This window comes from Erpetoichthys calabaricus, chromosome 2 (assembly GCF_900747795.2).
Source record: "Erpetoichthys calabaricus chromosome 2, fErpCal1.3, whole genome shotgun sequence".
Lineage (NCBI taxonomy): Eukaryota > Metazoa > Chordata > Cladistia > Polypteriformes > Polypteridae > Erpetoichthys > Erpetoichthys calabaricus.
Genome location: NC_041395.2, coordinates 127,192,267 through 127,206,124, shown reverse-complemented (window position 1 = coordinate 127,206,124; position 13,858 = coordinate 127,192,267). Strand labels below are relative to the sequence as shown.

General features: G+C 35.9%; 1 protein-coding gene across 1 annotated transcript in view; it reads left to right on the top strand.

The window, feature by feature from the left end:
* Window positions 1-12,991, top strand: part of LOC114646335 (lysosomal amino acid transporter 1 homolog) — a 37,430-nt gene extending 24,439 nt beyond the window's left edge. Inside the window, exons 5-8 of the mRNA XM_028794491.2 lie at window positions 565-683; window positions 4,859-4,954; window positions 5,226-5,411; window positions 11,326-12,991. Coding sequence (XP_028650324.1) covers window positions 565-683; window positions 4,859-4,954; window positions 5,226-5,411; window positions 11,326-11,439 — 515 coding nt within the window. The 3' untranslated portion in view covers window positions 11,440-12,991. The remainder of the gene's footprint in view (window positions 1-564; window positions 684-4,858; window positions 4,955-5,225; window positions 5,412-11,325) is intronic.
* Window positions 12,992-13,858: the final 867 nt, after the last annotated feature.

Sequence of the window (13,858 nt, the reverse complement as noted above, 5' to 3'; positions counted from 1 at the left end):
AATTCATGTAGAAAAGGAACCTCTTGATTTCTGTACTTGATCATGCTTTAGTATTCATGCTTTAGTTGTATACAAACATTGTGATTGTGATTCAGAGCATTTCTGTATTTTCATGAAATGTTCAAAAACACTTGTTACTCTAGCATTTTTAATCACAAGCCCAAAGAAAAATGACAGTAACTCAGTCTTCTTCATTTGTTATATATATATATATATATATATATATATATATATATATATATATATATATAATTTACCATACACATATAGTGTACCATAGTATAGTACCATACACATTTTACAGGTGTCCATGTGCTGAATCTGTGTGGCACTTTTTGTAAGTTGTGGAGTTAGTTATAGGGGTCCAAGGTAAATTTACCAAATTCTCTTAGTTGTAATACCATTTGTAAAACATTACTCTTTGAACAGTAGAAACTTTTTTATGAAAAGGTTTTCATCTTTTGAATATTTTAGTTTCACCTCCATGTGTGGTTAATTTTTTTTTTTAATACAATAAATACCCTGCTATTTGTAACTTAGTGCTATAATTCTTTCTTTTTTTAGAATCTTCTATTTTGCAGTGGGTTTGTTTCTTTTGGGTTGCCTCTTGTGTAATGGTAGCTGTGCTGTTATCTGAACTGCTGCTGAAACTGCAAATTACCAATAATTTAAATACACAGATGGTGAGTACTCATTCATCTTATTTCTTAGCATTGCCATTATCAGACCTGTAAATTATATGTCATCTCAGTGCATTGTTGCAACCTGTTGTTTTATCATCTACCTTCTTTAACTCTAACTCTATACTGACATCTGCTGATATTTCAGCGTATATGATTGTGTGCTTGAATGTATAATATATACATAAATACATTTAAAAGTGTGTGTGATGTTAGTGACCTTGAATGTGGTATAATTGCTGTACCTAGATTTCAATGTACCAGTATCTCAGAAATAACTTCTCTATTGGTATGTTTATGCATAACATGCTATAGATTTTGCAGAGAATAGTTTTATTTATTAAAAAAAAAAAAAAAAAAGGATCAGTTATGTTTATGAAAACACCTTATTAATGTAAATAACTAAGGACAATGGCCAAGCCCATTCAAGCTAACAAATACTCAAGTAACAGTTTCTTATAGCAATGATATGCTGGATGAAATGATGTGTCAGGCATTGAATCAGGCTACAGCAGCAGGTGACCACACCGGGTACCCCCGCTGTCCATTAACAACACTAAAATGAAGTTACTTTAGGAACATAATTAGCAAAAGTGAATGATTGAAGACTGGAAAAAATGTTTCCTGGTTTGGTAAATTTTGATTTCTGTTACAAAATGCAGATGGTAGGGTCAGAGTTAGGTACAAACAGCATGAAAACATGCACCCATTCTGCCTTGTGTCAATAATAAAGACTTGGATTGATAAAGTAATGGTGTGGGAATATTTTCATGTCACACATTAGAACTGGATACCAAGTAGGTATCATTTAAATACCACTGCATAAATAAACAGTTTTACTGACAATATCCATTCCTTTTTGGTATACACATGTCAAATGGATACTTTCAGAATGCATATATCACAATGGATACTTTCAGAATGCATATATCACAAAACATGTAACATCTCAAGCTTGTTCCACAAACATTACATTGACTTCAGTTTATGCCAGTGGTCTTCACGTGCTTCGGTACAGTTGGTACAGATGAAAATCCCTGAAGAATTAAATTCAGCTTAATTTATTCTTTTTAAACTCCTTTTCAGTAATGTGTCCAGGGCTCTATACAATAATTACAACATTTATTTCTATAGCACATTTTCATACAAACGGTGTAGCTCAAAGTGCACTTCCAAGATATCAAGGAAGTGGTTACATGCAAATAAAAACAAATTAACATTAGATAAGAATAATGCATAAATAGTGGAAAAAATAATGCACAATAATTACTGTGTAATAATTATAATTATTAATAATAAACTCTGCATTTAAAGTCCCCAAATGATAGTCCGAAGATAAGGTCAGTTGGCCAAGGTGGTAAGGGGGGAAAAGAAAAAAAAACACTAGCCACAGTAGAGGAACAAAAAGAAAAAAAAACATCTGTAGGGGTTCATGGCCAAAGGACCACTTAGCCCCAACTGGGCATTCTGCCTAACATAAATGTTCTTGAGTGGTGCTTATTATTATAATAATAATAATAATACATCTGTTTATGTGTGTGTATATGTATGTATGTATGTATGTATGTATGTGTGTGTGTCTGTGTGTATACTGTATATAAAAATTTTTTTTTAAAGGCTTTGACTTAGAGGATTTGATGCAGTGAGTCTTATGTTTGGTGTATTTGACAAACATTCAGGCATCACAGGCCACAGGCTGCATGACAATTTGATCAGGTCACCTCAGAAGAATTTGAAAAGAAAACCTAGGAAAGTAAAGATTGCAGGTTCATTGAAGAGTATGATACTTCTATGCATATCTTCTTATATAATACACTACTGTGGCTGTCCGTTTGCCTGTCCAGGATTTTAAATCACCTGTAGCTCATAAACCATTTGAACTATTGACCTGAAATACTACGTGACGTCTACTGTCCGCTTTCGGGGTGATGATTAACCTCCAACGTTATTCCTCTTTTTATTTTTATTTTATTGTAGAATCAACTCTCGGCACTGGCCAGCAGGGCGGTTGTGCGGAGCATGCGTATGGGCACCGTTCTAATCCCTACAACCTTCGCTGTCGCTTCCCCTACCTCTTCATATCTTAAATCATTCTTGAGACAGATTGAAGACTTAAGTTCCAGCTTAAGTGAAAAATTAAAGAAAGCTTATTAAATAATTGCAACACAAACACTGACTTAATCAGTTTTAACACGAAAAGATGCCGACAAAAGAAGAGAAGAAGCGGGCCGCTAGGGTGGAGAAAAGAAGAGCTGCTCAGGAAGCAGCAAGCGCATCAACCTCTGAACAAACAAATGCTAAACGTACAGAGAAAGAGTATGAAAACTAGGAATGCTCAAGTCAAGTGTATTCACTGCACGTGCCGTTACTGGTCTGGTTTATAAGGAGTAGAATAAAATGTAGCTGTGAAAAAGCAAAATTTAAAAAGTTTTTTAAAATGGTCTGCAGTGTTAGCCTGGCATATCTCTGTTGCTAACATATTCCAGATTTTAGGTGTGTAACTGTAAAGGGCTGCCTCACCACTTCTTTCATGCTTAGCACTTGGAATAATAAGCAGGCAGTTATTAGAAGATCTAAGGTTACAACTTCGAATGTAGGGGAATAAGCAATATCAATAGGAAGGAGCAAGATTATTAAGAGCAAGACTGTAAGAGTTTGTAGGATCTTTAACAATTTTAAGCAGTCAATAAATTTAGTCAGGGAGAGAAAATTTGTACTTAATAAATCCAATATGGAAAATTTATATTCACTCCGTGATCTTCTCATAATCAGTAATTCAGATATAAGGTCAGATATAAAATTTAATTATTGAAGATCCCAATATAGATCAACAAATCAAATTAGATTCAATTATAACATCATTAATCCTGAATTTGAAATAGCCACACATCCCAAAAGTGACTCTACTAAGATGCGAAACAGAGGGTGGCATTGCACTACCTAACTTTCAATTCTACTACTGGGTGGCAAATATAAGTGCAGTAAAGTTTTGGAAATTGTCGAAAATTAATGAATTTATAGTGGCCTTTGTGGCAATCAATACTATGTCAGTTTACTGGTAATCCATTCATCCACCAGTTACTTTAAATATGGAAACAATTTCAGAATGCATTTCAAGGTAGACCACACTGCTTGCCTGTATTTGTGTCTTATTAGCAATTAGGTTCTAAATATAAATTTCCATCTATTTACTTTTTTTCCTGTATACATGTTAGAAATTTTGCTAAAAGAAACCAGCCCCATTTCACACTCGTATCTATCCTAGATGCAATACTGGGTATTCTTGATGAGGACTCGGTCAACAGTTCCATAATATATAAAATACTTAATCTACACTACAGTGAGAAAGGGACCTTTCAATTAGAATCTCACAAAAGGAGTGGAACTGAGCCATTTATAGAAATACATAATTTATTTAAATGCAGACCCTTAATCCACACTTACAATCAGTTAATGGCCAAATGACAGCACCTGCATCAAATAATTGTGTTACAGTTTAGAAGGGGATCATAAGCCGTCACTTCCTGCAATACCATTAACCTTTCAGACCCTGAATTGTTCCTCACAACTCAACATTTTGTAGGCTGATGCTGAAAAGTAAGTACTCACATTCAGCAATTCTATAATATGGAAAGTTACAGTTCGTAACTATGAAAATTCAGCAGTACAAGTTAATTGTTTTCCAGGTGCAATGCACTCTAGCACTGAAATATTCTGACTGAAGCCGTGATATTTCTTTTCAGCAAACAGAAGTATTAGGATGAGCTTCTTATCTATGTGCACACAGGCTGGAAGATAATGAGAGAATTGCGTCTGCACCTTACACAACAAGTTTATTATCTGAGTGCTCAGCTTCTGCCACAAGAACACTGGAGCCATTCACTGCATCCTGTTCACTAAAAGCCAGCTTCTGTAAATTCAAGAGGAGAATGTGATAGGTAGAAAGATAGCATATGTCCCCAGTAGTTGATTACTTTTAATGTAATGATAAATCTAGATCATATAAGTATAATGTGGTGGTTCAAACATATAAGTGGGGTGGCAACTCCTAATTTTTCTATGTTGTGGACCTTCAACTTTAAAATTTGGAACAGTGTATTCTGTCTAAATATGCTTTGGGCTAATGTGTGATACTGCGAACACTATGTAGTAAATGTATTTTTAACCCCTTTTGACAGCACTCAATTGATCTGATGAAAATCTTTGGATATGTTTGTGGCTATATATCCAGCATATTCTACCTTGGCTCACGTTTTCCACAGTTATATAAAAATGTAAGTTGACCTGACTCTGTTAATACTACTCATCAGTTCCATTCCCATCAATAATATTTTTTATTAAAATCTTTTAACTGTATTTAAATAACACTTCGTAACAATAGATGTTTTTAGATGTCAAATAGATTCCTTTCATTTTTATTAAATATTTAATATTTAAATACAGTATTTATTAAATATTTTATTAAATATATCACAGTTGCATTTTGCATATCTGAATATTACTTGTTTACTTCAAATATCTTTTATCTGTATCTTTTTTCAACAGTTTAAAAGAAAATCTACAGAAGGTACATCTTACTATTTATTTGCACTAGCCATGATGGGCAATGGCACTTATGGGCTGAGTTTGGTGGTAAAACTGCCAGGTCTGAAGGAGCCAACACACATCTTCATAACTAAACATTTGGCTTGGCTTATTGGCAGCTTTGGAGTATTGTTTCTTGACTTTTTTGTATCCTTTTCTGTTCTATACTATTAATTAAATTAAGTACAGGGCCACCTGTACCATGGCTTGTTTTTTGAATGTGTTTATAGTATTTTTCATGTATTTGTGATTTTTCTTATAATCAAAGTGATTCAGTTCTCTCAAGCTAGATGTCTTATGAAATTAGTTATCTGCTGGCTTTCATTTCAGAATACCTGATTATAGGGAAATACTGTAATTGTGATACTAGTGCTTAATAATCTGTGAACATATTTTTAAGGGCTGTTGCTACATAGTCTTTTTGTACAGTATTCATATTTTCCCCATGTTTCTGTGGTATTGTGGTTTTTTTTTTTATCTGTGTGTGTTTTTTCTTTTCCTCTCATGTCCTAAATATTGTAGGTTTGAATGCCCAGATTGATTTAGTCTATTGTATGTGAATGTGGGTATGCATGAATCTGTTTCGGTGAGAAACTATTAGCTGTCCAGGGCTAGTTCTTGCCTTGCAACCATAGATTAATAAATAATTACTTTAAACAACCAATGTCTTTATGCAAAGCAGCTGTAGGATTTATTAATGTTTTTATTTATACTATGATTAGGGCTGGGCGACATGGGAAAAATCTTACCACAATGATTTTTTTCATATCGGTCAATATATATCACTACTCTTAAGTGAGATGTGAAGATACTGTATCATAAGGTTAATTTTGGTTTAAATATTTATTTAACTTCTGCCAGAAGTTGAACATGACAAATATACTGTAGAACATTATACAACTGTATTTCAAATAAATAGGTATATATAATAAACTAAAATCTTAATTCTGACCAGTCATTAGATTCAAGTGTTAAATGAGAAAACAAACACAATGTACAACTAAATTCTTTGGTCATTTTCAAATAAAGTAGGTTATATAAAATAAAGTCTCAATTCTGACCAGTCAAAAGCTTTCAAGTTTGTCAGGAGACACACTAAATTTGTTGGTCAACTCCAAATAAATAAAATAAAATCTTAATTCTAAAATCTTAAATCTAATACTAAAACATTAAAGCTTTCAACTTTTAGAGGAGAACACAAAGTACATTTTTTGGTGAGTTACAAATAAATAAAGTTGGTATTAATACAAAATAAAATCACATAAAAATTACCTCTATACTGTATCGTTTCCTTTGTATAGATTCAAACTGTTCTAAATGGTTGGGACACAAACCTACAAATAAAGAAAAAAAAACATTCTGTAAACATCCTTAGTAGAAATTCAAGAAGCTTTCAAATGAAAACGAAGGAGAACATAAACAAAATTGACGTATTCACTCAATTGTGGTCAGCTTATGCTCGAAGGCAAAAAAACAAGGGTGCAAGAAATCCCCATTAGTGCTGCATTTGCTTGGTTCTCGGGACTGTAAGTCTTATGTTGTGTTTGGTCTAAAGGATGGCACTGCTTCAGATGGTATTACCTGTCTTTGTGGGAACGTGCTTTTGACACAATTTTCAGTGCACTCAACTCTGCTTCTTGTCAGACTTTAAATAGCCAAAATATCTAAACACTACCAAATTCCTCAGACCTTTCTTTTCAACATTGTCTTTTGAGCCTTGGGCTGTGTCCATTGGGGTGTCTTCTCCGGTAAGACTTTAAATAGCCAAAATATTGGCTGTCATGTGTTTCTATTGAGGAAAGGTTATTTCACAATAATTACCTTTATCATTTTATTGCCTAGCCCTAACTATGAGTTAATGCTTGGCTGAAAAGAGTTTGGAAGGGTCAAGGGCATCACCACAAGGTTGCTACAACACAAGAATAAATCCTAGAGGTGACTGCTTCAGGCGAGAGCAGGAAAGAGTTATAGCTTGTCAGAAACACTACGAAACGAGTAATTTAACACTTGTCAGGGGCATCTAATACTCTTCTTGTAAAGAAAGTGATGCTAGAGAGAAAGTAGTAGTAGTAGTACCTTTTGACTTCTACGAGCCCCACAGTCCAAAAGGGAAAGTAGAGAAACCTGCTTCCTTTTTGTCAGAGCAAATAGCTTGCCAGCACTTTCTAGGTATTTTGAGGAGTAGTGGTGTGTGGGCAGACAGAGCCAGTGCAGGGGACCTTTATCCTGGAGTGCCTGGAGGGGTTGAAAGGCAGTCCCAACTGCAGTAGTTAGCCTGTGGCTTAGTTGGAAGTGATCCTTAGATGGGGTTTAAAACTGCCACTCTGCCAAAAACCTGTTGACTGCAGAGTTGTGAGGTGAGTGGCGAGTGAAAATATGCTCAATTGGCATGAGCCCTGGGTATGTAGAGAAAGACAGAGATGAGAGCTGATTAAGAGAATGCTTTAGTGTTAATGTGGTGGGTGACAGGATAATCCACCCCACAAGATGGACAGTGGTTAGAGAACTGCTTAAACAGGCTGTCCAGAGAAGCAACAGGCCTCTGTTTGTTTATTTGTACTATGTGGTACTCCCTGTGGTAATGTGGAATTTTTAGTTACTCTGTACCTGATTTGCTGTGGCACTACTTGGCAGTGTCATGTGCACCAGTACATAATGTCCCAGAGGTTCTCAGTTGGATTCAGGTTTGGGAAACATGTGGGCCAGTCAGTGACATTAATACCTTCACCATTCAGAAACTGCCTACACACTGGCTACATGAGGCTGTGCATTGTCCTGCACCAGGAGGCATCTAAGGCCCATTGCACCAGTGTAAGGTCTAACAATGGCTGTGAGGATTTCATCCATGTACCTAACAGCAGTCAGGGTACTATTGTCTAGCACATGGATGTCTGTTCGACCCTCCAAGGATATGCCTCCCTAGACCATTACTGATCCACAACCAAACCGGTCATGCTGGATGATCTTGTAGGCTGCATAATGTTCACCATGGTGTCTTCAGCATCTTTCAAGTCTGTCATGTGTACTCTGTGAGAACCCGCTCTCATCTGTGAAGAGAACAGGGTGCCAATGGCAGCTCAGCCAATTGTGGTATTCTCTGGTGAATGCCAGTTGAGCTGCTCAGTGATGTGCAGTAAGCACAGTTTCAACTAGAGGATGTTGGGCTCTCATGCCACCAGTGCAGGATTTACGTATAAGCTACACAAGCTATAGCTTAGGGCCCCCGCCTTCTTGGTGGCCCCCAAAACAAATTGTCAGAGTGAGCAGTTGTCATATATACTTAAATATACTACAGCATTATTTGTCCCAATCAGGCCCGGCCTTAGGCATAGGCGAAGTAGGCGACCGCCTAGGGCCCCAGTGTCCGGGGGGCCCCGGATCGATTCCTTGGTCTAATTTTCACGCATTTCACAGAGCTTCCAGGGGGGCTCCCCCTTTCGCCTAGGGCCCCATAATACCTAAGACCGGGCCTGCATGCCACCCTCATGGAGTCTGTTTCTGACAGTTTGGTCAGAAACATATACACTAGTAGCCGGCTGGAGGTCATTTTGTAGGGACTGGCAGTGCTCCTGTTGTTCCTCCTTGCACAAAGGAGCAGATACTGGTCCTGCTGCTAGGTTGATGCCCTTCTACAACCCTGTCCAGCTCTCCTTGTGTAAAAGGCCCATCTCCTGGAATCTCCTCCGTAGTCTTGGGACTGTGCTGGGAGCTGCAGCAAACAATCTTGTGATGGCATATATGGATGGGCCATCATTGAGGAGTTGAACTACCTCTGCAACCTGAATCGGCTATGGGTAAAACCTCATGGTAGCAGTAGTGACAAAGGGACTCATGTATAAATGGTGCGTACACACAAAAATGTTCCATACGCCCATTTTAACACACACATGGAGATGTATAAATACTATACTTGACATAATGCCATGCACATTTTCATGGTAGCCTCACCCCATGCGTATGCATGTTTCTGCTCGGTTTTGCAAATGGCCAGAACCCAGCGTTAAGAAGTGCTACTGTTTTTTCATTTACATCACTGATGCGGGATTTATCAAATACCCCAAGTTTAAGTGCAAATTGTTCATAAATTCACTTGATTGTAATCATTCTGTAATAATATAATGGTGCCCGGAATGGCCAAGCTGTTCCAACTACCATAGCTGCTTTAGCGTTGGTAGAAGACATCACAAATGGAAGAATTAGAAGATTGCGTGTATTTCGAGATGATGATGACTGGCTTCTAAGTCAATTTTGATTTCCAAGTGCTATCCTCTTGGAGCTGTGTGCTGAACTTGCACTGGCTTTACAAAGGCAAACTTTGAGGAATTGTGCTGTACCTGCTCCTTTGCAAGTTCTGTCCACTCTCTAGTTTTGAGCCACAGGAGCTTTTCAGTGTGAACTTGCTGACCGATTGGTTATTTCACAATCATCACTGAGTCCTTTTAAGGATAGCGTGTCAGCTCAAAGATCAATATAAAGAGCAGAGAATCTGTTAGTTGTGGTGCTCGGCACCAATGCTACACTATAAAGTGTCTAAAGGGAATTAATTTGCTTATGTAAATAGAAAGCATTTCCACTCTATTAATGTGTTGCTCTGTAGTCCACATAAAGTGTGTCGCATTGTATAAGCATGTAGCGTGCTGCATAATGTGGTACACAATCGTGTTTTGCCTGTACCTGAAGAGATGCGGTATGATGACCCTGACCCACCAAATGATCTGTCAAATCGGACAGCATTACAACTTCATTTGAATGTTATTAGCAGAACGTAAAAACATGTAATCACATTCAGTATTTATTTCTTAACCAATTAATTTAATTTGTGGTCAATATCATATAGTATATCCCTTATTTTCATTAGTTCGTTGGCCACATCTCCTGCCGCATCCATTATTGCGTTTTTGACTCAGAACAGCATCCTTCAGCACACGGCCAGATCGTTGCCCAGTGGTTTCCAAGGCACACACACAGCAGCACCATCACTGCCTGGAGTTGTGTCTTTGACATGGGGAGGTCAGCTTTTGTAATATAGAATACATAGAAAACAGAATAAATAAATGGTGGGCTGTGACTCGCTTTTCACATCCACTTTGATATTTTTTTTTTTTTTATTTCGGGCACTATGCAACTTTGTGAACTTCAGCTTTCAAGTTTCTCCACCATGCTGTATCACTTCATCAGTTTTCTTTTGTTACCTATACCAGCCAACAAATAATAGTTTTTCCTTGCCTCCACTTCACATTCTCTGAAATTCTTGTTTTTCCCATGTGTTTTTGCCATTGTCTTTTAAAAACAACACTGAATGGAAGGGGCTATTTATATTGATTTGCATATTTCAATATGTGAAATTCTGGGAGGAGTCAGGGTGAAGTGGTAGGCATGTGCGTTCAATTTCATGTTTATTGGGATTTATAAAGGCGAAGTGCATGGAACTTAGCATACGCTTAGTTTTATGCATGTGGATTTTTATGTACATACACACATTACCAATTTTGCTTTTCAAATGGCATCCTTTGGAACACCAAAAATGTGTTAATTCTGCAAACCTTTGATCAAGGTCAATATCTATATTAAACTGTGATGCTTGTGGTCTCCCCTACACTTTCTCGTATACTCAGATATGAGGATAGATATTTGAGGACTAAACCGCAAGACAATAATTATAGTTTTTATATTTTGTACATTGAAGAACCATTAACAACAAATCAAATCAAATTAATATATTGAACAATTATTATAAAGGTAAAGTTGAATGAATTGGACTCTGCAGGTGCATGAATAAAAGGTATAGTACCACTACTGGTTAACGGAAATAGCCCAAAAGTTGATCAAAATCTATGTTTTGTACCTGATACTTGTTTGCCTGGAAGCTCACTTTATTTGAAAACAGAGTGAAATATGTATGACTGAATATTATAAAATATACTATTAAGTTCCCAAAGATACTTAAAATGTTTTGCTGTATTCTTTCATATATTTTTGAGCATTGATCTTGGACTTATTTGTTGAAAGCCAATCAATTAATGTTATTTTGGGTAAATTCCTTAATCAGAGCCACATGCAGATGACTGCACAGTTTGTTCTGTACCGTAACCATAAGAACACTGGACTAAATTTGGTGGCACTGGAAAAAGTTCCTGAAGTGCAGCCCCTTCTTTGTGATGAAGACACTGTTTAAAAATGTGAACTTATTCCTCTTATTGTTCTTTTTATTTTATTACAGTCTAGCTAATTTAAGTGTAACTACTTTTTTGTCTCTTGGTATATTTTAATTTTCCTTGCATCCATGTCTATATAATTTCCATTGCTTACTTTGAATATTTTGAAACTTGAAATATATAATTAGTGCAAATTTCTTTACAATTTGGTTATTTTCATTCTTTATTTTGAAAACATTTTGAAAATTTATTTAATATTTAAAATGAAATATCAAAGCTAGATTATTTGTATGACATTTGTATAATTTTTGACCTTTCAAGCTTGTAAATGAAAATAACAGGCCCCATCAGTTCAGTTGGTCATATTAACTAAGATTTCAAGGTTGTTATTTACCTTAGAATTGTAACATGCTATTGCACAGTTCTGGAACTCACTTCAGAGAATTCAATAGCGCATTGTCTGCCTATATATTTTTTTTAAACATATCGGTTATAATTAAAAGAGAAATTGCTTTGTTACAGATTGTATGGACTTCGTAAATAAATGAAACAATATATATTTTTGAAAATACAAACTATTTTTTCTTTTAAAATTTGAACTTCCTAGTTTTTTCTACAATTTGTCTGCATTTCGGCATATCTACTCTAGACTGTGAGCAGGTAAATGATAGAAATGTTTCATTGTGTCTGGAAGAACTTCTTTAACTAAGCCATACTTTTTTTTAAATGCACTTAAATTTTGTATTTTTGAGAATACAAAGTCTTATTTTAATAAACTGTACAGAAAATACTCTAATTCTGTTTGCACAAGAAAATAAAGTACATTAATAAGGCAGTTAAATGCTCTATTTAAATATAGCATTTTGCAAATGTGCAGTTTCATAATAATATTTTCTAAATAATATTTTCTGGTATTCGTGAATATTTTCCCTATGAAATGTAGTAGACGTTCTATTGATTATTAATTAACATCAGAGTTTTTGGGGTATTGTTGAGCTTTAGATCAAAGCCTCTGGAAATTTCTTTTTCCCTTTTTCTTAAATATACAAATTGTTTATAAAGTAAACAAAATCCTTGTTGCTAAATATGTCATTGTTAGATGATATAGTAGTACTGTTATTGTTAAAAGCAAAACTATGTTTCATTTAGGAAATTAAAGATGGTACCTTTGACTGTAACCATCAATCTATGTGATGTTTTACTATCAAACCTAGGTATGTTATTTACTAAATAATAATATAGAATTGCTGTGTACATTTACATCATGTTTACTGTAGATGTTGTCTTCCTGCCATAAATAACTTTGCACAGCTAAATGTGCTGACTAATTTTGCAAATGTTGGACCACTTTTGAATTATGTTGCAGCAATTTTAAAGTATGTGGTTGTTGGTGATATAAAATTGTGCACAGCGTCCATGCCATTGGTGTGGTTTTTTAACTTAACAATTTTACTAAATGCCAGATTATGCTAATTTTAATGTATTTTAAAATGTCTATTTGGGGGAACTAAGAATGTAAAAATTACTTTTAAAAATATATTCCTAGTTTACTTTTTTGTAAATAAATATAAAAACTGCTTTTGTATTTTGGGGTATTGTCTTTCTTGTATATGTACAGTATATTATGTTTTTATACTAATTTATATTTCAGTAACTCTAGTTTAAATCCATTTATTTCATAAATCCAATGATTCCATTATTGGATCATAGGTTGCTAGAGCATAGTCTATTAACACTGGGCTCAAAGCAGATATGGCACTCTTTAATACACACCCACACAGATGTAGGCACTGACTATGGGGGAGTATGGGGTTCCAGGGCCCCTAATAAGGGCTTTTTGGTCCCTGTATAATCACAGAGAAAGCTGTCCCCATGTATGTGGAAAAACATCATCACCATTTCCAAGGAGTGTGGGACTCTTCCAGGGCTGTATTTTTGTCTCTTATCTTGCTTGTGATTTTCATGGACAGGCTAGCAAGCTGCAGGTGGGGAGCGAGGGGGGTCCAAGTTTGGTAGCCTTAGAATCACATCACTGCTTTTTGCAGATGATGTGGTCCTGTTGGCTTCAGTGGGGTGCAAACTCCGGTACACTTTTGGACCGAGTGTGAAGTGGCAGAAATGAGGATCAGCAGTTCCAAATCTGAGGCCGTGGTCCTCAATAGGAAAAAAGTGGATTGTCCTCTCTGAGTGGGAGGTGAGTTACTACCTCAAGTGGAGTAGTTTTTAGTACCTCAAGGTCTTGTTAATGAGTGAGGGGAATAGGGACGGTGAGATCAACGGAAGAATTGGGACAAACTGTAGTGGTGAAGAAGGAGCTGAGTCAGAAGATGAAGCTCTTGATTTACCTGTCGATCTAAATTCCTACCCTGACATATGGTCATGAGCTTTGTTTAATGACTGAAAGAATGAGATTTTGGGTACAAGCAGCCAAAATGAGCT